This window comes from Drosophila persimilis, unplaced genomic scaffold (genome assembly GCF_003286085.1).
Source record: "Drosophila persimilis strain 14011-0111.01,24,50 unplaced genomic scaffold, DperRS2 tig00000622-arrow-arrow-pilon, whole genome shotgun sequence".
In the NCBI taxonomy this organism is placed as follows: Eukaryota; Metazoa; Arthropoda; class Insecta; order Diptera; family Drosophilidae; genus Drosophila; species Drosophila persimilis.
In genome coordinates, this window is record NW_020825326.1 from 1,647,401 (window position 1) to 1,673,601 (window position 26,201).

General features: G+C 49.1%; 2 protein-coding genes across 4 annotated transcripts in view; one reads left to right on the forward strand and one right to left on the reverse strand.

Annotated features, from left to right (window-relative positions):
• LOC6600182 (myosin heavy chain, cardiac muscle isoform) overlaps positions 1-4,397 on the forward strand; it is a 32,179-nt gene extending 27,782 nt beyond the window's left edge. Inside the window, exons 4-8 of the mRNA XM_026990913.1 lie at positions 174-337; positions 396-599; positions 3,228-3,500; positions 3,574-4,117; positions 4,178-4,397. Coding sequence (XP_026846714.1) covers positions 174-337; positions 396-599; positions 3,228-3,500; positions 3,574-3,971 — 1,039 coding nt within the window. The 3' untranslated portion in view covers positions 3,972-4,117; positions 4,178-4,397. The remainder of the gene's footprint in view (positions 1-173; positions 338-395; positions 600-3,227; positions 3,501-3,573; positions 4,118-4,177) is intronic.
• Positions 4,398-10,005: 5,608 nt separating this feature from the next.
• Positions 10,006-26,201, reverse strand: part of LOC6600185 (adenylate cyclase type 9) — a 45,843-nt gene continuing 29,647 nt past the window's right edge. Inside the window, exons 1-5 of one of the 3 annotated variants that reach the window (XM_026990886.1) lie at positions 20,549-20,682; positions 19,280-19,557; positions 14,990-16,144; positions 13,990-14,090; positions 10,006-13,902 (exon numbers count right to left, since the gene is read on the reverse strand). In XM_026990886.1, the coding sequence (XP_026846687.1) occupies positions 10,262-13,902; positions 13,990-14,090; positions 14,990-16,144; positions 19,280-19,527 (5,145 nt within the window). In that variant the 5' untranslated portion in view covers positions 19,528-19,557; positions 20,549-20,682 and the 3' untranslated portion in view covers positions 10,006-10,261. Of the gene's footprint in view, positions 13,903-13,989; positions 14,091-14,173; positions 14,470-14,989; positions 16,145-19,279; positions 19,558-20,548; positions 20,683-26,201 lie in introns of those variants that run through there. The other 2 variants (XM_026990885.1, XM_026990887.1) reach the window with 2 other exon arrangements.

Below are 26,201 nucleotides of genomic sequence, written 5' to 3' on the forward strand. Positions count from 1 at the left end.
AAGATCAGATCCGATGATGGGAATGGGGAGCGCTGAAAGAGTGGAAGCACAAAAAGGTGATGAGACGGTGGGATAGGATAGGAACTGGTGGGATAGGAACAGGCACGGGATAGTGGTCCCCAGTGGGAACGCAACTCACTTCTTTCTACCTCTTTTATACACAATCCGCACAGCATTCGGGCGAACCAACAGGCGGAGACGCTGCAGACCCAGCATGCCCTGCTCCAGCAGCAGCGGGACGAGCTGCTGGCCAAACTGGGGCAGTGCGAGGACCGCGAGATGAAGCAGCAGGCGGCACTGACCAATCTGCAGTGCGCCCTGGAACAGTTCCAGAACGGTGAGTACCTGGCCTCGGCCCCCGCCCAAGAGCATAGCCTAACCCCCGGCCATCGCAGACAAGGAGCACGACATTGAGATGGCCACCCAGCGCATCCGCCGCGAGATGCAGGCCCACTTGGACAGGCAGGACCGACTGCAGGCGGAAATGGAGGCCATGCAGCAGCAGCTCGCGGAGGCCAATCGGGGACTGCGGGCGGCGGCGCGCCTCTCCGACCAGCTGGAGGCGGGACAGCAGACGATCGCCGTGCTCAGGGATGAAGGTGAGTGAGCCGGCGGGTGCTACGGGTTGCAGAGCCACAGATCTTGACTAACGCACCAGCCACAAACGGAACCCCCACATGTACCTAACCGTAGCCCTAACCTTAACGCCAACGCCAACGCCAGCCCCAACACCAACCCCTACCCCAACCCATGGTGTCGCCCCGAACCCCTAACATTGCCACCCTCGATCACGCATCCCAATCTGCACTCCAAGAAAAATCGCTCAATTTTGACTGTCTATCGAGTGAATGAACAAGAGCCAGATTAAGAGAGCATAATAGAGAGAAAGCCAGGGAAAGAGAGTGTATGCGAGAGAGAGAGAAAGAGAGAGAGAGAGAGAGAGAGAGAGAGAGAGAGAGAGAGCGAACGAGAGAGAGTGCCAGAGAAAGCGACGTCACGATTCACCTCACGATTCTCAAAGGTAAATATCAGCTGGTAATTCTGGGAGCTAAGCAAGATATGAAACACTCGGAATTTCAGTTGGTATCGACTTTTTTGAATTGCATTTTATCACCAAAGCGCAAAGAAAAACACAACAATAGAAAGCAAAAAACCGAAAGAAAAAAACAAAACAAAAAAAATACTCGCTAATTCGCACCTACGGCACGTGGCTAAAACTGTATTGGCTGTAACTTTAAGTTGCTCACCTCAGCATCAGGTAAACTAAAACATATTGCTTTCTCCTCCACCACTAAACCCCCACCCCCACCGCCAAAATGCACCCCTAACTCCTAACATACTTGCCCTACCCTTGCTCGCACTCCACGCCACAGACCACACACCACACACCACTCACAGAGTCTGTCCGCCGGTCCGTCTTGTCCGTCTTGTCCGTTTGTCTGTGCAATGCACTACTCCCCCGTCCAAACTGGTGCTGGCAATCCCACATCTGCAATCTCCAACCTCCAACACAACCCCAAATCAACACCTCAACCCAAATCCCATGCAAATCCAACCCTCTTTGAGGCGCCTAGAAACTATCGTTTGTACTTATACGAATAGTAGCCTTCCTTTCCGATCACTAGCTTTGATGCGTGTTGATGATTTTGTTGTTGTTGTTGTTGTCGTTGTTGTTGTTGTTGGGAAGTACGATGTCGTGTAAAGAAGGAAATTGAGAATGCCAAAAGAAATGCTAAAAATTTGTAGAAAATATATCAGAAATTGCAAAACTACATACATATCCGTATTTTGGTATCTATTGAAATTGAAATCTATTATCTATTAAATTGGTGTCCAAATATCTTCATTCCGTACACGACAGAAGTCCCCCATACTGCCCATACTGCTCCTGCTGCCCCCTTATTCCATGTCCTGTACCGAGAGCTCTCTCGATTTTTGTATGTTTTTATTTCAATTTGTATTCTTTGTTGCTTACTGACCTTTATGATTTAATGCACTTTCCATTTTTGTTGATTTGAATTGCTTTTTTATATAATTTGATTATGATTGTGATTGTGATTATGATTATGATTATGATTATGCTGTACCAAATACTTGTATAACTATGACCGTTAAAACACACAAGAGAAGAGAGAAGAGAGGAGAGAAAAGATAACAGATAACCTTGAAAACCGTAATCAGTTCGTAAATCGTATTATTCGTATTTCGTAAACCGTAACCCGTAATCCGTAACCCGTAATGCGTAATCCGTAACAAAAAACAGAAGAAAAAAAGAAACCGCTGAAGGCTTTCAAAAGCCGACTGTATCTGCAGCATTGAATAATCTCAATTTGTAAATGTGAGCGATTTGAGGCATTTGACACACTCACTTTGCAACTGGAGATTGCTCGAAACTGCGGCACATGCCACATTATGTACACCACACACCTAAACAACCAGTAGCCCAAAGCCCATGGGCTGTAGCATACCTTTTCTGCATGTCTGTATATAGTACATATATACATATATATATATATTTGTATATACATATATTTACATAGGATTACGAGTGTATGTACATGTACATATACATGTACATGTATGTGAAACGAGAAGTACTATTGCTTCGACCACCTTTCCACCTATTGCTCTCTGTTGTCGCCCGCCTAGCTGAATTTTGATTTGTTTCCGTTGTCGTATTCTCGTTCTATATTCTCGTTCGTATTCCCGTATTCGTTTTGATTTATTTATCGTTTGTCGTTATTGATTTGCATCTTGCATTTTGCATGGGAGAGTGGTTAGCCCAGTCAGCCAGTCCTCATTGTCCAGGGAATGTACTATGTCAACCCATCAATACAGCCAGCCAGCCAGCCAGCCAGCCAGCCAGCCAGCCAGACAGCCAGACAGCACCAAAGCCACTCGCAGCCGCCAACTCCGCTAACCATTCGCGACGCGTTTCCAGGATCCAGCAGCGTCTGTACGGCTGAGTATTACATCAGGTACTGGTGTGCTTTAAATCCAACAACCAGTACTTATGTTATACTACGCCGTGCACTGATCGCACTAACCGCATGCCAAGACCAAGCCAAAGCCAAAGCCAAAGACAAAGCCCAAGCCATCTCCAGATCCAGGCGCGCGCGCTTTATCAACGGATTTGTAGCCCTAAGATTCAATAATTAACCGAAAACCATCTCCGAACAATTGTAGAATCGCACTAATGTGCCCCTCCTGTTTGTATATTTTGCCAGTGGAGAGCCTGAAGGAGGCGAACGACCAGCTGGAGAAGATGCTCAACAGCAGCGAGAGCAGCCAGACGGACAAGATCGACAAGAGCCTGATCAAGAGCCTGGTGATCGGATATGTGGTGAGCGGAAATGCTGCGGACAAGCAGCAGGTGTTGCGCCTGATTTCTTCTGTGCTGGAGTTCACCATCCAGGAGTTGGACAAAGTGGGTCTAAATAAGCAGCAGACCAGCTGGCTGGGAGCCATACTCGGCGGTGGACCAGTGTCGGGGGGCTCAGGTGAGTACATATGGAATATCCTTGAAGGATCTATACCCATATCTAATTGAATTTGTCTTTTTTTCTTTGGCAGGCCCGGGCCGCGGCAATGAGAATTTGGTGCAGGCATTCGTGCAGTTCCTCGAGCAGGAGTCGCAGCCACAGACGGCGGCTCAGCTGCGACCGACCCTCCTTGGTATGACTGGTCAGGTGGACACGGCCCCCCCGCCCCCACATCCCCAGCCACACCCACACTCACACCCACACCCACACCCAGCGCAGGCAGCAGCAGGGCATGCTGCTTCAGCAGTGCCTGCGGGTCAGGACCACGGCTCAGCGCCGCCACTATCTCTTCCAGCATCGGGAATGGGCGCGGGTGCCGGTGCCGGTGCCGGTGCAGGACAGTCAGGACAGCTAGCAATAAGCTCCAATGAATTTGCACCCTCACGCAACTCCAGTTCGATATTGAAGGATATTCTCAGCGACTCCTGATTCTTGTAGAAAGCCAGACTCCATGGCCTGCTCTCCGCCCTTGTTTTTGAATAATTTTAACATATTTTTTTCTATATATTTAAATTGTATGTGTGAAATCTGTAACCCAAGCATATACCCATGTTTATATCGGCATATATCTCCGTGTATGTATACATAGAAACCTATATGGTATATATGAGGTATTCATATATATTTTTTTTCAGTCCCCCAACTGTGCAATGTCTGTGTATGTGTGGACCATTAGCAATTTGTAAATATGTAATATCCAATTTGAATATGCCTTGGCGGCGGAGGGTATGCCTGTGCTTGCCTCCCGCCTGCCATGGACACGCCTTCACAGGGGCCTTGCTAACAAGTAGCCTAGCCGCCAATCAATAAACGAATCAAAAAAGAAAAAATAAACTACATATATTGGACATTTTACTGACGGGATTTTGTTTAATGTAATGGGTCCTTTCTACTAGGGCACATTCGTCGAATGATGCGTTTGGGCGCTAGTTCACATTCGGTTCGAAATAACGAAAGCATTTTTGTATGAAAAATATGAATGTAAACATAATGTATTGGCTTTGATGTTATTTTGTGTGTGCCTTGCGACACGTTGATCAGTTGATCATCAGTAAGCACGGCAATTTGTCACAGTGAACAATGCCAGCGAATGCATAATGCAAGACGAATGCGAAATACAAGAGCTGAAAAAAGAGACGATCGAATCCAGCAAGATCAAGAAAATTTGCGTGTGAGCATGTCGAAATTGAGAGATGAACGAAATTAACAACATTTTGAACGGAGAAGAGCGCCGGTTCTTCCCTCCTGTTTTGACATCGCTCCCAGAATATGTAGTGGTATTCTAGTGGTAGAAATCACACGGAGTAGCGATGCTTTTGCCTAGTGACCAAAAGACTTGAAGGGGATGTAATGGCACTATGCCAAGATGCTAACAGATCTGGATGTTGGTATGTAATAGGAAAATTGTATACTAGTAAAGGGATAAAATGGGATTTGGATTTAAATATTTGTCGTGAAAGTGGATGGGTGTGTGTCTTGATCAGCACCAATAGCGGACGCACTGACTGAGTATCGGGTATAAATGTAGAGTCGCGGCCCCAGCTGTGACTCACAACGTTCCCGCTCGTTTAGTTAGTAATTGTTTAAAATTGTTGTAATGTCTGAAGACTTCTAATTTATTCCTGAGGTGTGGAAGTGTTTCAAAGTGGCAATCAAAAATCATTGGCTTTGATTCCATGCAGAAATACTGTTGAAAGCTTTTTCGACAGCTCTGACTCCACATTTACCAATAAGAGTTCTCCGTTGTTAGATTTTAATTGAATGTTTTACCGTTCGATGTTTTAATGTACAAAGTTGGAGGTTGTGGCCGCGAACTATGCGCTCGACGGCAATGCGGACTGAGAGTAAGAAAAGGGAGAGTCCATTAAATAAAGGCCATGAACGCGTAATTAGGATAAACGCGACGACAGATCATTTAAGGGAACTCGGATAGACGAGATGGTAGGAAATGCATACATGTGTATCTTAAGAGCTATTGGAGGCTGTGGTACCGAACGTACGAGTATACTGTGTCGTATGTGTGTCGTGTCATCATTCTGTTCAAAATTTGAATACTTTTTGCCGTCCATTTTAGATTTTGATGCCAAGGTATGTTTTGGGAATGTCAGGGAAAATGTTTATATGCCTAGAGCCGTTATACCGGCTCTATACTCCAATTGTGACCCCTTCTCTTATTGATAGTTTTTCTATCCAAGCAGGAGTTTTTTCGTTGATTTTAGCACCTTCGGGATCTGGAATCCTACCTGGAATAAGATGGTCAGATGCTGACCAGACTTATCTATAATATTGTTTATGTCTTTGTCCCCAGCCCATTAAATGTTATCACAGCTTTGAGGTATTATTTATCACCTACTAGTTCAGTTACTTTTGAAGAGGTCTTTGGCAGCAAGCCATTTCGCCCTGAAAATTGGTGGCATGACTCCTGCCAAGCCAAAAATTTCATGTTTACTCGTATCTCGGGGAACCCTCACGCACCTTCTTGGCGCACATCTTGTTTTCTTGTTTCGCCCTGACAAAAAATTCGAAAATATGAATACTGATTATTGGCTATCGCCCTAGTTTAATTGTCGCCGCTAGTTGTTATAATCGTTTCCTTTTTACATGACTGACACTTGGTATTTTTGGGCTTATTATTCCCCCTAAAACGATATAAACTTTTTATTTTCAATTGCTTTGTGTTCTACTAAGATGCTGACGACTTTCTGTATTGCCCTTACCAATATTCATCACGGCATATTTGCCTGGATTAAAGCTACAACCCCGATATTTCCATAATAGATTAAAATCGTTATTTTGCCTTGAAGGCTTGCAACGGAGTCATAGCCACTCGAGATTAAAACAAAAACATCAGCAAAGTGCAAGATGTGTGAATTGCTATCCTAAATTTGATGGCAACTTTTTGTGTACACCCTAAAGAGTAAAGTTGATTAACATAAACCCTGTGCGATTCCGCCCTGTATGACTACATTTGGTATGACATTTGGCATGGAGATAAGAATCCCGTCAGTGTATGTTTTGGGAAACTTTTCCTTTTCTACTGTTATTTTCAAGAAATGTCGGTTCATGCTTTTTTAAGATCTACAGCAGCTATGCGGCAGTCTCTTTGTAGTTTGCACCAGACAAAAATTAGGTTTTAGGCCTAGATGAGCAATTCACTTCCTCATACTTGGAAGTAGTAATATACCACAAAATTTAACAATTCAAAAATCAACAAAAATTGTGAAATTTTAATTGTACGACCTTGCTCAGTATTTTTTATTCATGTCGATATAGTGGATATAGCTGGAGACATAGCGAACAAAGGATTAAGTCTTATACAAAAACTTTTTTGTATGGTATGGTCCCTATATGGTACAAGTAAAACACTTTTTTACCATTAAAATTGATGATGCAGAGTTCCCATAATATTTATCAAGCTTAGCAAGCAGGAATTCACTTTCTTCCATTTTCTCTTTGAATCACGAGGAAGATTCTTCAAATGTTGACAGATGCCTTTTGACAGTAGCAGTGTTGCCCTGTCAGTTAAGAGACGGGAAATTCAGACAGTCACGTACTTATTGAACAGCCATCGTATTATTTTTTCAGTCCGTCTTTCGCTAACATAAATAAGTTCGAGGGTTTGCTCACACGAGAACACGCTGTTGTTTCCAAATCTAAGCCACAAACTGACTTTGTTTGCCTTGCGATTAATAAATTGTCATTGCGAATGAAGTCTTCCAAGAGCTCGTGGCTCTTCACTTTGAGACCTGCTGCCCTCATTGGAGCTATTAACGATAGCTGCAGTTCGGCCTACTTGTCGGCAAACACTGCACAGCCAATTCTTTTGTTCAATTTTTTAAGTTTTAAATCTTCGAGGAGCAAGCCATTCAATGGTTCTGGTGGTGTCTCAATTTCTGGTAGTTGCACTTTTCTTAAAGCGGTGCACATACCATCTGATTCCACCTGATGAGCGCATGACAACGGTGATATTCTTGGTCCACAGCACCAATCAGCACAATCAGCACCAATCTGGCTCGTACACTAATGAGAGACTGAGAGAACGAAACGGATGTAAAACCTCGATGTACTTGTTGACATTGCGGGTATTTTCTCTGTGAGTGTTAATAACGAACCAGCTCGCTGGTCTCCGCTTCAGTTTTTGTTGATTTCGTTCATCTCATGGCTCATGTTATTGAGATTCACGCAATTATGACGTGCTCACGCGCACATTTTCGTTATCTAGCGGAACTCGTTCGTTTTTTGCATTATTTGTTCCACGATACAACTGAACCTTTCAACCTCCGTCTTTCTGGCATTGTTCACTGTAACACACACCCACACAAATTGGGAAAATTGCTGTTCTTCCTGTACTTACAATGGTTGTACGCCGACTCATCCGGTGTAGACTCGTCTAGAATTGAAGAGACGAAGTAAGGGTGGGTTTTCATGATGGCATTGCTTGTAGTATGCGAAAGTGAGATAGATAAATCAAGTTCTGAAGTTTGGCTCACTTCGGGTGTGCGTATTGTTCATATATGTACATAAATATGTATTATATTATATAATAATATTATTTATCACATACATTTATATAAAAAAGTGATTTGCACTGAAAACGTAAGCGATATGTGATAAAATTATGTCCTGATCCTGCGGCAAATAAAACGCTGTGTGTTTTAAGTACACGCAATATAATACTGCTGCCTTTTTGACTTTTATTTTTCGATTTCTACACATCACACTTAGTAGGTTTGCCTATAACATTTCGATAAACTCTTTGAAATCTTTTTGCTAAAACACACTTAGGATTGGGATGCGGCTCGTTGCCAACGCTCCATACACATAAATATACATACATATACATAGATACTCATATATGGCTATGGCTGGGTGTATCCTCCAACAACATTTAAACACTTCAACGAATCGTAAATTGGATCTAAACGATCTGTGGGGAAAAACTGATGCTGCGCTTTCGCTCTCCGCGCACACTCAAATATCATTTTCATATTTCACTTTCTTCTTCGCTTTTGTTTATAAAAAATATACAATTATAAATATAAATATGTGTATATCATGTATGTACACTTAGACGTTTCAAAAAGACAAGAAAAAAAGTATACTCCTCTTTTGGTTTTCGATTTCGATTTCCTTTGATTTTAGTTTTTTTTTTTTGTTCAATAAATTAGTAGAAAATACTTGTTTGTTTATATAAAAATACAATAGGGTCCATAGGTTTCATATGAATATACTCCAAAATTGTTTGTAGTATATCTCTTCACTGCATCCATTTTGTTTTGGTTTTTGTAGCGGAAATAGAGTTGCCTTAAGTTTACAGTTAGCAGGTGTCGCAAAAGTTCATTGCACAAAAAAGATGTTTATATAAAAAAAATGATACAAAAGACTTATAAAACGTTTATGTGTGTGTGAGAAAGAGAGAGAGAGTGAGAGAGAGGTGAAAGCTTTTGGTGGGTGTGCGAGCGTGTGTCTGTTTACGTGAGTATTGTGCGCAAGCAGTCGATTGCCAAGCAGTGCCGCAGTGCTGCTTCTCTACTTGCCGTAGCATACTTTTGTGCTGCAGTTGCGCATGGACTAATTAATCGCGGGACACATTCAAGTAATTTGTGAGTAACTACGCATAAATATGCCTAAACACACACAATATATGTATATATCCATTTATGATCAACATGAACAACAACAAGTACATACAGGTATATCCATTGTTAAAAAAAAAATGTCATATGTGTACTTATACATATATGTATAAATGTACGTACGCATATGTATGTATGCATATACACACGTAGTAGATACATTTATAAGATAACTCTAACATACATCGAATCTACTCATACACATACTATATGCACACACAGTCCACAACTATTTTGCTAACACGAGTATCTTCGCTCTTCTTCAGAAACATTTAAAGCCACGGATTTCTATTAGTTTAGCTTAGAGTAGAGGTGCTCCCTTCTTCAAGCAAGCGGTAATTATGCTAGGCGATACGCTAAAAAAAAGAATGAACTTATAGACAGAGGGAGGGAGAAGCATATACACATAGAGCTACAGATGTGTGATCTGCTTTGGCTTACGACTAAACAACTTGCTAATACAATTAAATATAATATTCTATGGGAGCATCGGTGCATCGACGCTCTGCGAGTATGCATATCCGAAGATATCCCGCTGCATCTTCTATCATCCAATTTCCATCTGATCTGCCATCCTCCATCTCTTAAAGCATAACCTCAGCTGCAACCTGATCAGCTTGATCCATCATTCCTGACTGCATAATAACAATGATCAATCAACCAATCAATCAATCAATATCAACTTTAAAGGACCGTTCAAACTTATCCGATTCTATCGATTCTATCTATATATCTTCATATTCTTTACATATCACAAAAACATGGTTTGCCCTTCTTTATCCGGAAACCCCCTGCCCGCTTTTCAAAGCCACCCCCTCCCACCCCTCAGAAGCCCTTAGAAACCCTCAGAAGCCCTCGGTCTTCCATTTTGAAACCAACTCCACCAACTCTTCCAGCCATTTGTCTGTCGTTACAAATCTTGGACTAAGCTCCTTCTTGGCAGGCAGCTGTTCACTCCTCCACTCCTGCTCTTGTGTGTTGCTTCTCCTCGGCCTTGTAGATTCATTAAATGCAATTTTGAAACCAGTTTTCAAGTGCTTACTGCCAAGAGTTGTCCGTGGTCGTGACTGTCTACGGTTCCACTCACTGGGAGGAGGGCGGGGTCGTTATCGTGACCGTCGTCGTCAAATGATTGCCGCCATTTGCCTGTATAGACTCCTGCGACTTGAAGAGCGTTGTGGTCTCGCTCGAGTGAAACTCCTCCTCTTCATCATCATCAACATTAGCATCAACATCAACCTCCTTCTTATCCTCCCCATGCTCATGCTCATGCTCATTATCATTCTCGACCTCATTATCCTCTAACTGCTGCTTTTGCTGCTGCTCGTTATCCAGCTCTTCTTCCCCCTTCGCTTGCAGACCCTCATCTGGAAGCTGGGTCTTTCGCCGATCCGTGTAAAGAAAGACCTCCATGTGATCCTTACCCTTGACATAGACGCTGCCGCGTGGCTCGAAGTCGTAGCGTGCGGTGAGGAACGGCAGACAGTCCTTGCCCACCTGGATGCGGTTCGGAAGACCCGTGGAGTCCATGCGCGAGGCCACGTTGACGGCGTCGCCCCAGATGTCGTAGTAAAGCTTGCTGGTTCCGATCACGCCCGCCGTCACATCGCCAATGTTCATGCCGATGCGCAGGATCAGATTAAACTCGAGCAGATCCTTGTTGAAGGCATCCACCACCTCCTGCATGGCAATGGAGAACTCCATGAGTGTGTGGATGTGCTCATCACCCGACCCTCGGTGCGATGGGTCCAGCCCGCTGGCGGCCATGAAGGTGGAGCCAATGGTCTTAATCTTCTCGACGGCCCGGAACTCGGGACGGGAGAGCAGCTCGTCAAAGTCCCCGATCAGCTCGTTGAGAACGCGGAGGAACTCCTTGCCCCCCAGATAACTCTCGTCGTACATCTCGTTGAAGTTGACGATGGAGGCGAAGATGATGGCGATGTTGTGGTGGTTCTCCGAGTACTTGGCCGTGTTCTTCAGGTGCTCGGCCACATGCTTGGGAATGATGTTGTGCAGCAGCATGTCCGCCTGGTTCTTCATGTTCTGGACACGCACCTTGTCCTGGTTGGCGACCGCGTTCCCGTAGAAGGTCAACCGATAGCCGATCTCGAATTCGCGATTAAGAAACCACACTAGGACTAGGATGAGCAGAAGATCCAGGTAGATCTCCACGTGGTAGTCGTGGAACCACTTGATCTCCTCAAAGATATACGAGGAGCCGCCCTCCTCCTGCGACTCCTCCTCCGACTCGGCCTGGTCGCTGCGGCTCGAGTAGACCATCAGCTGCGATACGGCGATACCAATGAAGCACAGGGCGGCCATGAAGGCCAGGATGTTGCGCACCCAGCAGTTGAGCTGCGTGAAGTTGCAGAAGTGCACGATGCACACAAAGATGAGGAAGCCGTAGTGGTACTCGAAGGCCTCCAGCTGCTCCAGGTCCAGCAGGAGGAAGTTGGCGATGATCAGGAGCACGGGCATGGCCATCAGCACGGCCAGGCAAATGTGCCACGGATACCAGCTGGAGATGGCCTCGAAGATGCGGTCCGCACACGACCGGAACTGAGGTCCTCTGCTACTGCCACCCCTCCTCAGGCCAGCCTCAACATCCCCACGACCACGTCCACCTCCACCTCTACCTCCATCTGCATCCTCGTCTGCATCGCCGTCGACGACCTCGCTGGTGGTGGACTTGGAGCGGAGACGAGAGCGGCTGCTGCTGCTGGTCCTCCCGGTGCCATGACGGCGACACATCTGCCTCGTAAACAGGAAGAGGGCGAAGACCTGGATGGCCGTGAAGCAGGAGAAGAGCGTCACCCAGAGCCGGAAGCTAGGCGTGACCGTGTTCTGGGTCATCAGGAAGAGTGACACCGAGATGCACAGGTAGACGGCGATCCCCACGAAGATGTCGATGTAGGTGTTGTACCGAGGCGTGGCCAGTGTGGGTGGCCCCTCGGTCTCGTTCTCGGTCCCGAACCGGTGGGCCTTGGAGCGGAAGTCGCGTTCCAGCTGGCGGGACTTGAAGTACAGGCTGAAGCCCCGCAGCGGCGGCTTCACCAGGTAGCTCCTCTGCGATCTGGCGTTGTCCCGCACACAGCGTATCAGCTGGAGGTCCGACTGCTTGCGCAGCTGCTGCAGACAGGCGGCCAGCGGGTCGCCCATCGTCTGAGAGGAGCAAGGTTGCATCAGCAGCGGCAGCGGGGGCGGGGGCGGCTGTGGCACCACCATGGGCAGCGCGATGCCCAGCGGGAGGGGCATGGGCAGGGGCAGGCCCTGCATGTCATTCAAATTCGAGATGCTTGAGGTGGAGCTGGTGAAGTAGCCGGAGACGCGGTGCTGGCTGATGGCCGACTGGTTGAGGGCGTATATCTGCTGCTGGATGGAGGAGCGCCGCGAGTTGCTCTTGATCCCCGAATCTTTGCGCGAGGTGGCCGACGGGCAGATGCTCGAGTTGCGCGAGTGGCCGCCTCCGCCTCCAGCTGGCGGAGCAGGTAGGCAGAAGGGACTGGGCTGGACGTTGGCACTAGTGCTGGAGGTGCTGGGCTCGATGGTGGCCCCAGCCCCAGCCCCAGCCCCAGCTGAAGACGCACCGACGACTGGTGGCCTGCCAGTGGCCAGGGTGGAGGCACGTGGCCTGGGCAGGGGTGACTGCTCCACGGGGAGCACGGTTCCCCCGCTGGTGGACTGACGGCCGCACTGGCTCCGATAGCTACCGGAGCGGCCGAAGGGCGAGATGTCGCTGCGGGACTGGCTGATGTAGGAGCGCACATCGATGATGTCGTCGTACATGGAATACTGTCCCGGAGAGCAGCAGCCTGCTCCGCCGACACTGGATCCTGCCACTGCGGAGAACCCCTCTGGGGAGCGGAGGACGCTGCTGGCCAGAGCCGTGGAGGTGGCAGCATGGTGCAGCAAGGGCCGAGACGCGGACGGTATGTCCAGGGTCTGGTTACCCAGTCGACTGACGCTGCAGGACTCTACCAGGACGGGCAGCTGCTGGTACACGCAGCTGGTTCCGATTCCGGTTCCGGTTCCGGTTCCGGTTCCGTTCCCATTCCCATTCGGTGCAGTGGGATCCATGAAGGCCAGGGTCTCTTCGGGGCAATAGGGACGGGAATGATGGAGGTGCTGCAGGTACTGGGGATCCTCCTTCTCTGGCTGACTGTGACAGGAGCTGTTCCCGCGGCTGGCCAGTTCCTCGAAGCGTTTGAGGAAGCGCGGCACCTTCCACACCATCAGCCGGCTCTTGGGCGGTGGGGGCGGCGGCGGTGGCGGCGGTGGTGGAGTGGGCGACGACGGCTGATCATCCGAGTCGAGGCTGCCCGGCAGCGACTTGGTGGTGATGATGATCTTTGGCCGCTCCCGCACCACAATAACTGGCGGTATTCCGCTAGCCGCCGGATGCATGATGCCCCGCTCAATGTCCCGCTCCCGGCTGTGGTTCTGCGACTTCTTGCGCAGCTTCATGCTCAGCGAGGTCAGTCGAGGGCGTATGGACAAAACCGGCGAGGGGTTCAACGAGTTCGAGAGCTGCCCCACCGGCGAGGCGGGCGGCACTTGCGGCTGCACCGCCGAGATGTTGGTCGCGCTCTGCGATAATGAGCCGGCATGGCCTCCGGGCAGCAACAGGGAGCTGCCCCCAATGGCATGGGCTGGCATGCTGGGACTCAGGCTGTTGGTTCTGGAGAAGTCGCTTCGGCGTCCCACCACGAAGTAGGTGCGGTGACCTAGGGGAAAAGGGGAGGGAAGGCAGTTAGCAAAGGGTCTGTGATGCTCAGGGTCCCAGTTCCCAGGTCCCACTTCTGAGGACTCACCGAAGACCTCTTCGCCCTCTTCCAGGTAGTAGTTGTCGCCTAAAAAGCTCGACGTCTCCTGCGAGATATGAACCTGCTCCGGCTTGCCCGAGGACTCCATTCTGAAAGGAAATATTGGAAATAGTGAGTTCCATACAATCGAGCGGACACTGGCTAAGACTTATATAGCTATGCGCAACCCTACAATTTGGCTGGTTTGTCTGGCGATCTAGTTTTAATGGAGTGAAACGAACTGCAATGGTCATCCCTGGTGGCACATCCTGCTGGGCCATCTCTCATGATGTGTCCCGAGGTCTCATCGTTCTCCCGACGTTTCACGGCTCAATTTACCCCCGCTGGGTCTCCTGGGTGGAAATTTGTCCCCCATTCAGACCCCGTACAGTGTGGGCACTCGTTCTTGCCTTAAACACCCTGTTAGTTTGATCCGCACGCTCATGAAAAGGTTTCTTTGCTCGTTCGCATTTGTATTTCAATTGAATTCCATGAAGCAATGGTATACCCCTTCTGGGTGTCTGTCTGTCTTCTAATTAGCAAGTGTCTAGCTGTCTGTTCCCCCCATTACCAGAGGGCATCTTGAAATGGTGTCACTTAGCTTCCTGATCATCAGCAATCTCATCCAGAGATATCAGCCTCTCCGAACCATTCCCATGCTTCAGACTCAAGTCTAAGGAGATCCTCCAATTAGCCCCCCTGGGGCTCTGGAGCCCTCTTGTGAGTTCCATGCTCCCTATAATGATGTACATGATTATCCCGTGAATCGAAACTGATGATTCTGACAAGCAATCTATTTTAATGCACGTGCACTTCACAAAGGCTTCAAGTTGGAGCACAGATGTAAGAACGAGTCGCTGTAAGACGATATCCGGATGGGAAATCGGCGTGGCGGGAATTCGGGATATCCTACCCTGGCGATCGATAAACGGAAATCTACAGAAATCACCGATTAATCCGTTCCAATGTCCGCCTAGTTAAGGGCTAAGATCTAGTTCAAAGTACTCACTTGTTGGCCAGGCTTACGTCGTTGCTCCACACATCGAACTTGACCCGGCGCGTGCCTACGATGCCGCAGAGAACAGTGCCCGTGTGGACGCCGACTCTCATCTTGACGCCCTCGTGGCGCTGGGCGTCGAAGCAGCGCATGGCATCGATCATGCCCAGACCCATTTCCACGCAGCAGATGGCGTGGTCCGCGCGGGGCTCAGGGCAGCCGGAGACGCAGTAGTAGCAGTCGCCCAGGGTGGATATCTTCTCGCAGCCGCTGAGGGAACAGAGATCGTCGAAGCGCTCGAACAGGTCGTTGAGGATCTCGACCAGCTGCTCGGCGGTCTTGGTGGAGGACATGCGGGTGAATCCGACGATGTCCGCGAACAGGATGCTCACGTTGTCCATGCTGTGCATGTGGAAGGGCCGGAATAGGGACTTCACGTCGTTGGAGGCCCGCGGACGCATGTAGTGGGACTCGGGGGGCAGGCCGGAGTCCAGTCCGGCGGTGCCCCCTTCGTTGAGCAGCATGTCCGCCACCTTGGGCGGCATCACCGAGTGTATCATCTTCTCCTTGAGCTGCTTCTCCATCTCCAGTTGACGGCGCACGAGCAGATTCTGACCGACCTTCATGAAGGTGCCGCGCATCCGCACCAGGTTCATCACGAGCACGTGGACGCCCACCAGGTGCACGCTCAGATGGGCCATGATCCGCAGTATGAGTATCTTGTGGCTGGGATCGCTACTGTCCACCGATCCCGCCCCCCCATGTATGGCACTGCATCCGATGACCATGTGGGAAACGAGCTCGAAGGCGATCGAGTAGAAGATCGCAATGACCGCACCCACCCACAGCGGCATGGGCAGGGCAGTGTAGATAAGCAGCACGATCTCCAGGCAGATGGCGAAGTGCCCCAGTGGGCTAAAGGCCCTCCCCGTGTACGTGAGGAAGGCCAGCGAGGCTCCGCACAGCAGCATCGCAGTCACCGCGGAGGTCAGCGTCCTGTGCTCCCTGTAGAGGTCCCAGTGGGTGAAGCACAGCGCCATGATCGTGATCAGTGACAGCATCGAGAACGAGCTGGAGATCGGTCGCCAGAAGTCCTCCGATCCGCCGTCCACCACGAAGTACAGACACCACGCCAGCGAGCAGAGGAGGATGTATGAGAGGGTGAACCTGTAAGAAGAGAGAGCGTTAGAGATCAAGATTCACGCTCACATGAGGAGTTACAGTCAACACTCCAACAAGAGGACAACAAAGGGTCTACCCTTACAAGGGCAGGATCAGGATTGATGCTGTAAGAAGAAAAGGGCTAAGAGCACTCAAACAGAGAGGGCGATTGAGAGGTGGTCGGTTAAAGGGAGTCAGAGATCGTGCAATTTGATCTAAAGGTCTTGCAGCTCCGACCTGGCCAAGCCCATTCCCATTGCCCGTTCCCCTCTAATTGTATGGCACTCTTTCTATCCTTCCATCCGAATCCACGACGCATTCCTAATCCAACTTCCCATTCCCCCTCCAACTTCCCTTTTGAGGTTCTCTCATTCATCCTAATTATTGCAAAGTGCAGCGAAATGGGAGACCTCACGGACAGAGGAGTAGGGGCAAGTGCACGCGCTTGAGAAGAGACAAGAGACAAGAGACAAGAGCCAAGAGGCAAGAGGCTTATGCAGCACATTTTCCACCTGTCACCAGGGAAACCTGGCCACTTTGCCAACTGCATTCATTACACAACTTGTTCCACTCCAGAGAGCAAATGTCAGCCAGGAACAGAGCCGAAGCTGAAGCTGGAGCCCGAGCTGTGTGGAGCTGCCATTCATCAGATTAGGATTAGGATGCCCGCCTACAGTCTCTGTTCATTGTTCATTGCAGGGCATTGCATTGTTCCCTCTGACTATTAGGCCAACTCTGGACATACCTCTCGCGTGTGGCATAAGAAAGGCGACTCTTTTGTCCTCCTCCTCCTCCTCCCCCTCCTCGTCCCGTCCAGAGCCTAGAAGCAACAGGCTTACGAACTATTCTCCATCAGAGCTACGGAAATTATGCGGAATTTCGCAGAGCGACTACGTATGGAACAGGGAAAGCCTTTTATAAAAGGCACAGCTGCTTACAGCCTGAGGAACGGAACCTAAGAGAAGCTTAGGACTGAAGATACCTGAAGAGCCTTGAGGACCCGGATGAAAGGGACGCACCGACGAGGAGCATTTTCCGAGTAAAGGAATCTTTGCGAGCTAAAAAAAAGCCAGAAATGAATGGGAGCCCCTGGGGGAAATTTCGGAACAGAAGAGTCCCTGGAACTGGGTTTAACTTACAGAGCATCCCTTAAGGAAGGAAAGAAACTTTGCGAATAGGAATAAGTATTAACTAAATTCTAGAGAACACCAGAAAAAAGGAGAACCTACAAAAAATGTAAGCGAAATCCTCTAACTGATGGTGCAACTAGCCACATCAGAGCCGACCTCAATCGATTGCTCCGTTGCCCCGTTGCTCTGTTGCGCCTCACGCGAAACTGCTGCAATTGGCCGCCAAATGGCCCGAAATGGCATTGACCTGGAACGACTGCGACCTCCTTTTGCCCCACTCCACCGCCTTGGGGGCCAATCATCCAAAGCGAAAAGGAGCCAAATGCTCAACCCAGGCTCTGCCAGTCCCCCCGGTGCCCCCCGTGGCCCACCCTTTGACCCGTGCGGGGCACACGCCAAGCGAGCATTTATGGCGGCAATTTCGCCATCCTCCGCAGTTCCCCAACTAATTTGCCCTCGTTTGGCCTCCTTCGCGCCAACCCGCTTCGCCTCTGGGAGCTGCCCTTTCTGTAGCGGCGTTGATTGCATGCACGTGCAGGAGTTGGTCTAGTAGTTGTCGGCGCCGGAGCCTCCTGTACCGACGAGGACCTACATATGTATGTACGTATGCGCCTGTGCCCCTCGGCAGTGAGGGAGTCCAGCCAAGCCGCACGATTGTGACAGCGGGAGGGAAGCTATCAAGGGAGGCGCCGCAGCCGGGATTCAGCCAAGAGGGTCATTGAACTGCTCCCAAATCTGAATCTTTTAAATGGGAATCCTTTCAAATGCAAGCCCCACTTCCACATCCTTTTGACGCCTCTCCGTGAAGGAAGTTGGTCAGCTTCTCCCTAGGGACTAGCTCCATTTAAGTGAAATGCCACCAAAGAATGGTATTTGTGTGAAGTGAATAGTAGCCCCTTTGAGGGGGGAGCATGGAGGTTCAGCTGTGACTTTGGAAAGAGTTCCAAGAGGATCCTGGTCCCTTAAAAGGAATTTTTTTTATTTTGCGCGCAGGATGGAGGCTATGCTCTTGTTGATATTATGCTCTTGTCGTGGGGCTGCCAATGCGTTCGGCAATCCCCGTAGCCCCCAATTGACGCTGCTGCTGATCTCTTTCGGGTGGTGCCCGACCCCAGACCGAAGCTCGGTCCCGCGAATCCAAAAACTATATGCATATGTATGCATAATTATGCCACAATTATAGTAGGCCTGGTAGTACCCTATCCCCGGGAACATTCTATAAAATTAATTCCTCTAATATTTACCAACTTCGTCGGGTTTCTCTTTTTCTCTTGGGCACGACGAGACTGGGACCGAGACCGAGCATCGGTCCCACGAAACCAAAAACAATTTATTTATCGTGGGCATCGATTACGGGACTACGGCGGGATTAGGTAAGGTTCTTTTTCTTCGATAACCTGATGAACTTTGACCACAGTACTGCCCTATTCACCTGCCTTAAGGCTCAAGACTTTTCCCCTGAAGTGTACCAAAGGAGATGCGTTTGTGGGACTTTCTTGGCCGTTGGCTGGGATCCGAACCTACGCGAAGCCAATCGAGCCAAAAGTTGCTCTGTTCGCCGGGGTGCTAATTATCAGGGACGACTGACTGCGCGTGAACTCTCATAGGTTTAAGTCCCTAACACGTACGGGGATTCCGGCCAATGCTGTCCTCAGTCCCTAGCCAAACAGCTTGGTTCAGTATTTGGTTTGAATGGATGACCTTTGTATACGAATGGCATTCTGAATCGGGGTTGCAGAGAGAGCTTCTGCTTAGTACCGGGTACACGAGTACGACTGTGGCTATGTTATGTAAATTGCATTCCATGTTTAAGGCAATGTCTCTTACAGTCGTATAAATTGTGGGCTTTGATGGATGGGTGGATATCCATGACCAACTGAGCTGAGATACCATTCCGTGGGGCAGGAGCCAATTGAGCTGCAATTTGGCATCGCCAAAAAGGCAGCTCAATTGGCTTTGCCTCCCCCCGAAACATCAACACCAACAGCAACACCAACCGAACTCCACTCACCTGTATCGCATGCGAACGTGGGGAAAGACACTGGCCTGGTACTGCTCCTCGAGGACGGGGGAGTCGAACTTGGGATCCAGCCAGGACTTGGCGGCGGCCCGCTCGAAGGCCACCGGCAGCATGACGCTGCAGCACGAGTGCCGGCGCCCGGTCTGGCTCAGATACGTCTGGATGTGGGGGGCCAGAGCGATCTGTATGTCATCGGTGGAGTTGGCCCGGCTATCGTTGACTAGAACGCCCGGGGGCATCGCCCGTAAGTTCACCGATTGACGGCGTGACTGCAACAGAGAGAAAGAGAGAGAGAGAGATAGAAATAGAGATGGAGAGGTAGAGATAGGGATAGCGAGAGAGAGAGAGAGAGAGAGAGGGAGCGGGGGGGAGGAGGAGGTGTAAGGGGCATTGCTAGTGCTACGGATGCTGATTGGATCCAAAGGGAACTCCCCATCAAGGCTCGATTCGATGATTAAATGATTTTTTATTTTTGTTTTCTTTCGGCGCTCGATTTGCTTGAGTGTCACCGAATTCGTACCGGGCGCAAGTCACGCGACACCAGCTCTGATTTCAGCTCTAATTCCCTCCAATCTTATCTCAGTCAACAGTCGGCAGCCACCAGCCACCAGCCACCAGCAACCAGCAACCAAAGTGCAGCCGCAGTCGAGAGCCAAGGTGGTGACAAGAGTGATGTCAATTGCTGGCTATTGCTTGGCCTTAATTATATTAAGCATACGACCCGCTGGCAAAACCAAAACCAAACACGTACACAACCATGGACACGGACACAAGAAAGAGTTGCTAAGTTGATAATAAAAAACATTCCCAACACAAATCTACTTGGTCGTCGTTCATTAAGAAGCTGCTAAAAAATGAGTCTAAAAATAGGCAGAGTCCCTCCAAAAAGCGCGATCTGAACGGGAGTTTGGGTCGAAGTTGGTAATACCCTAGTGTGGCGGTAGAGCTAGAAATAATTTATGGACAGAAAGCCACCGAAATACTTAATGGCAAAGGTTTTGCTCTTTTTCCATTTTTCTATTTTTCCATTTTTCCATTTTCCATTCGGGTGAAACTTTCCACGTTTCTGTGGCTTCCTTTTGCTCTGCAACTCCGCGACTGAGCCTCCGGTAAATGTTGAATTTCATTTCAGAAATTTCCGAAAAGTTGGAAGACCCTCTCGGTCTGTGGTCGACTGCTCTTAATAATTACTCAGTGGGGGGTCGGATTCGGGAGTTCTGGGCAGAAGGAGGAGGACGCGTGAGGTTGGGGTTCACCTACCAAAAATCAATCCCCAAAGGGTCCGTAAATGTGAGGCAAACATTTCATATATTTATGGGCTCAGCGAATCGGGCGGCAGCGTTAACTTGTACAACAACTACGTATGACACCAACAACACCAACAACAACAACAATAACAGAAGCGAGACCAACGCCAATGAAAACAATGAATTTCACTTAAAGTTTGAGCATTTTTCGGCTGGAATTTGCAATTGAAACAGGGCACACAGACGAACTGAATTGCTTCGGTTTTTTTTATTGTTATTTGATTGGGATTTGATTTGATTTATTGTAATTTAAAGCCACAGCAACGACGATAAAAAAAAAGAGTAAAAAAAGGGTTCAACGATTCCAACGTTGCCGTTAACGCGACGCGACGTTGGGGACTGATTTGAATTTCGTTGGGGATTGTCGATTGTCTCTCGATGCCGATCGCCAACAGCTGACAGCAGGGAAGCAGAGTGTCAGAATGGGTGAGTAGCAGAGTAGGAGAGAGGAAGAGCGGAAGAGAGGGAGCCGCCGCAGCAGCAACCACCAACAACAGGGAATGCAAAAAACTCGCCAGCTTATCGCCCTCTGATAAGGGGCCAGGTAAGAAAGAGAGAGACAGAGAGTGGGAGGAGAGAGAGCAGCGATAAAGATCGTCCAGGTCTGGGGTCGATCGGCTACCGACTGTCGACTGTCGCCAATCACTTGAGATCGATCAGTCCCACGCTGCTTTGACGGTCAAGTGGCCAAGGACTTTTCGACCAGCCTCAACGGCCCAAACAATCTACTAATCTACGAATCTACGATTCTCTCTTTCTCTTTCTCTGTCTGTCTGTCTATCTCTCTCTCTCTCTCTCGCTCTCTGGGAGGTGGGTATGCGAAATTTGTGAGTAAATTTTAATACAATATAAATAGCGCTGGCCTGGCCCGGTTATTCCGGCAGTCGGGCCATAAGATAAGATAAGAGGCGCCCCCAGACACTCACCCAGGGGTCTTTTGCTGAAATGCGAGTACGAGTACGAGAAGGGGAACGAGCAGAGGCCAGCGCCTTGAACTCTTTGCCAGAGTGCACCCCTACCCACACCTCCGCCCACACCCGCCCACACCACGTACTCATACGCGATTACTCGAAACTCATTTGTGTACTCGACAACTCTGTCTGTGGCAGAGTCAGACTTTCAGATGGGATTTCTTTGATGGGATTAACGATGTCCCTCGAGGGGTCAGCAGGTCAGCAGCAGGCGACAGGAGAGAGCACTACTCTGGCAATTAAATTGCAGTCGTAATGTGCTCCCCCACATCAAACAGCGCACATCCCACATCCCACATCCCCCATTCGGGCTCTCATTTCTTTCTCATTCAAAGCTCTATTTATATGCACGCTCCAGCTCCAGCTCCAGTGGAGGGGCGCTTGCATAATGCATTTGCCTGGCCTTTTGGGGACAGGAAATTGGAATTTCGCAGTTCTCTCGCTTCCTTGGCGCTCGCATGCAAATCAAATGCCAAATATTTGTTTAATTAAACTCTCGCCAGTCACATCGATTCGGCAATGGCAGACACAGCGACAGCAGCAGCTACAGCAACAGCAACAGAGACAGAGACACCAGACAGCTGGAAAGCGGCAAAGTGCTAAGAAGTTTTTGAATATTAATTAGCAGCAAAGGCAGCCCCAGAAAATAGAGACAACTCGAGCCGTTTCTTATCAGCAAACTGATTGCTTCTGGCCCGAAAAACGGGAGGGGCGGGGGACCTGTACTGGCAGTGGTAGTGGCGAAGAGATCTCTTCGGATCTCCTCGGGTGCACACAATTGGTTCTAATTTTTAAGCACTGAGCGGACTGCAGGAAGAGTTCCGCGAGCAGTCTGTCTGCCAGCAGAGGAGGGAAGAGGGAAGCTCTGATAGCGAGAGCTTACAATAGTGCGGTACAGTCAGCAATGCAAGTAAACGAGTGCAATGCAGCGAATAAAAAGAGCAACGAGAAGAAATTATACATTTTAAATTGAAATGACACGTTTGGAGGCAGGGTCCAAAGTGGCAATTGGAGGCCCTTGCAATAGGAGTATTCTCCCCAAAATAATGATAATATTTATATTTCCCGAAACCTGAATCGGTGGCTTCATTGCAATCTGGAAGTGGGGCTAATGGTGCTTGCAGCCGGAATGTCTACGGAACATGCAGTCGCCTCTAGACCTCAATAGGCCTGCGACCCTGGAGGTAGTAATAACTTAAGAACTCGTGGATAGTCGTAGCTCTGCAATCCCTTCCGACAGGATTCACTGAATCCTTGTGGCCAGTAAAGTGACAGATAAACTGTTCGGCTATGAGGCCTGATCAAGCATGAACACACATTGTGACCCTTAGAAGGGATGAACTGATCAAATGTCGAATATGTACCCAGATGTGATTCTCATCAGAACCATAACCGAGACACAGATACATTTGTATAGTAAAAGGAATTACCAATCGGACCCCAGCCTGGTCAAAATCCGTGCCATTCTGCACCAACCAAAAAACCAATCGTAGGCCAAACGTCTAGGGTCATATGGAATATGGCTTGGGCCGGACTTTTTGTATGTCTGGATTATTATCTACATATTATCAGGCATGTGCCTGTGTTTTAGCTATCCGATCTAGATCCGATGGAGTGCCAGGCCACGTGTAGAGGCGCATGGCACCCATGGCACCTCACCTTCCCACCTTCCCACCTTCCCACTCCCACTCCAACTCCGGCTCCAGCTTCACAACACTTCACACGAGGAACAGGGAGACAAGTACTGCAATTGGCCAAGTCCTGCGGCTCCCATCCTGTTCGTCCTGTCCACCAAATATGATTAACGGGCAAAACTGTGATGGGGCACTGCCCACCGCAGGAGGAGGACCAGGATGGGGTGGAAGAGTATGCCCAAGGGGGGTGGGGGCGAGCGAAACTTTGACTGCGGTGCTGTCGATGTTGTTGAAGTGACTGCGCTTATTGTCCTCGCTCCGAGGGCCACTCAAATGCCCACGCACACGGACGCGGACATGGACACGGCCAACTCTGTCATCTGTCATTGTGTGTGTGTGTGTGGCTGTGTGAGGGAGTGCGCTGCAATGACGCCAAAGTGTAAATAAGCACTTAAATTTTTAATGAATATACATAGAGCTGAAACCGCATGGTCAGTGGCGCAGGAGGGAAGCGGTTAGCCCTTGGATGGGTTCGGCAGGATGGGAGGGCCGAAGAGCCGGAGTGCCGGAGTGCCAGTGTCGCCGAAATGCAATCAAACCAAATGCATTAAAGCCGTCTGACTCTCACTAACTTAAAATGGTGGCCAGTGAAATGGGTCTGAGGGAAATGAGTGGGAAAAAAGCTTACCTTAACTCCAGAAAAAAGCATTCGATTTTGGTTGCTTAATTCGTCCAGACAGACAGACAGACAGACAGACAGACAGACGGACGGACGGACGGACGGACGGACAGACAAACGCGCACTGAAACATGCATGAGTCAGGCGGGCAGGCAGGATCCTGAATCCAAGGACCACACAGATTCAGTTTGCCCGCATTCAAAATGCTCAAAGATGGCAAATAATACCAAGAATAACTGCTGCAAAGGCGATTGTTACATACAAAAAGAAGTCCTAGGAATAGGAGTTCCCGAATCGGCGAGAGGGGAACGCCAGAGAAATGCCAGAGAAACGCCTGAGAAAGCAGCTCATACAAAATGCAACTGCGACTGCGACTACGAACTTATAATGCATAAAAGGTAACATAATCAAGTCAAATACAGATATGTACATATACATATACATATACATATACATATACATATACATATACATACGTACAATATATGTACGCACAGAGCACACGTGTGCGCAGAACAGGCAGACAACAGGCACGCACACAATTACGTACCGTAGCTCCTCGCATGTAAGCCGAAAATCCGCCGACAACAATTGCGATAAAAAGAGCGTGCTTGGCAGTGGGAAGGGGGTGTGGTGGCGGCGGAAGAGGAAGTGGAAGGCCACCGTCGCTGCTTACATGCGAAGCGAAAAGCCTCGTCATCATCATCGCATCCCCCCCTCCCCCTCCCCCTCCCCCCACCGCCATGCCATGGTCGTACAACAGCCCACCTTTGGCCCAACGCACTCAAGGCAGAAGGCAGAAGAAATCGCATAAGGGAATATATGTATGAATGGACTCAAACGAATGTTCTCGAAAAGATCAATGGGAATACGAGTGCGAATGCGAATGCGAATGCGAATGCACGTGTATCTGGTATAAGAAACCACTTCAGAGTCTGCGGTAAGTCCTTTCTTAATCCAGTTAAGCTTGGAAATGTGTATTTGTACGCATGTATTTCCATAGATGTGTGATCAATCCGAAAGCACAGGGACATCGAAGTTCATTGGCAAAAGGACTGACGGACAAGCCATTAAATAAGAAATATTGAAATACAGAGAGAGAGAATGGGAAAGAGACCCCCATTCTTCTCCCAGGCAACCCTTATTCGACTTGAAGATCCCACAAATTATGATACATCTCTCTCAAGAGGTCCTGGGACCAAGTGAAGTAATGGAACAGACAATCACACGTGTAAGTTTGTGTAAGTGTGGGCCCGGGGCCCACGGAAAATCAAGCGAAAAGCAATTTAAAAATATATTGACGCTCATCACCAAGGATAATGAGCAACGAACAACGAGCAGGTCCTGCAGCAGCAGCCAGCAGGGCCAGAGCGCAGAGAGCAGAAGTGGAGCAAAGCTGATCAGAGCCGCCCATCACCATCGACATCATCTTTGTCGAGTCGCGTCGAGTCGCGTCGAGTCGCGTCGAGTCGAGGCTTCCGCTCGAAGAGAATCGTAAAGAAATCGCTGCGAGGGAAATGGAGACCAGAGCTGCGCCCCACATAAACCCCAATTGGATGTCCCATCCCAGCAATGGGATTGGGAAGTATTTTAAAATGCATAAGGACTCGTGCCTGTGGAACGTAGCTTCTCTTTTAAAAACTACTAAAATGTGTTCAAAGGACAGCCAGTATGGGTCAAACTTCCCGCCCTCCAAGCCTGGAAGGATATCGGGTATCGAACCCTTTGCTCAGTTGTTGGCAAACACAAGGGCCGCGATTCCAAATGATTTACAGGCAGGACTTGCAGGAACGTATTGCCAAAACAGCATCCAATCTGCATCGATTATCTAAAAACAAGATGCGGATTAGCTTTCCCGTATCCCGGATGACGGGATGATGGGATGATGGGATGGGGGGATGTCCCAAGTGCACTGCTCTGGTCCCGAAAAGTATGCCATGGAATGCCATACATCGTAATTGCAGCCAATGAAGCGCTGCTCGGAAAATGTAGAACGAGTGGTGGGAGGCGAGGGGTGGCTGCAGGATGAGCATGAGATTATGGCATTTCCGTCTGACGTCAAGAGCATTTCCGGCGCTCACGCGTGACTGCCCCGCACTGGCATGGTATGAGGCATGTGGCGTGTGTGGCGTGTGTGGCGTGTGTGGCGTGTGTGTCGTGTCTCCCCAATCGCTGTCTTTTGCTACCCCTAAATCGCCCATCACCTGCCACTTCACACCACTTCACTCCATTCCACTCCATTCCCTTTATACTTTCACTGATTTCACTCCGCCATCTCATATCTCCCCATCCCTACATCCCTACATCCCGCATCCCACATCG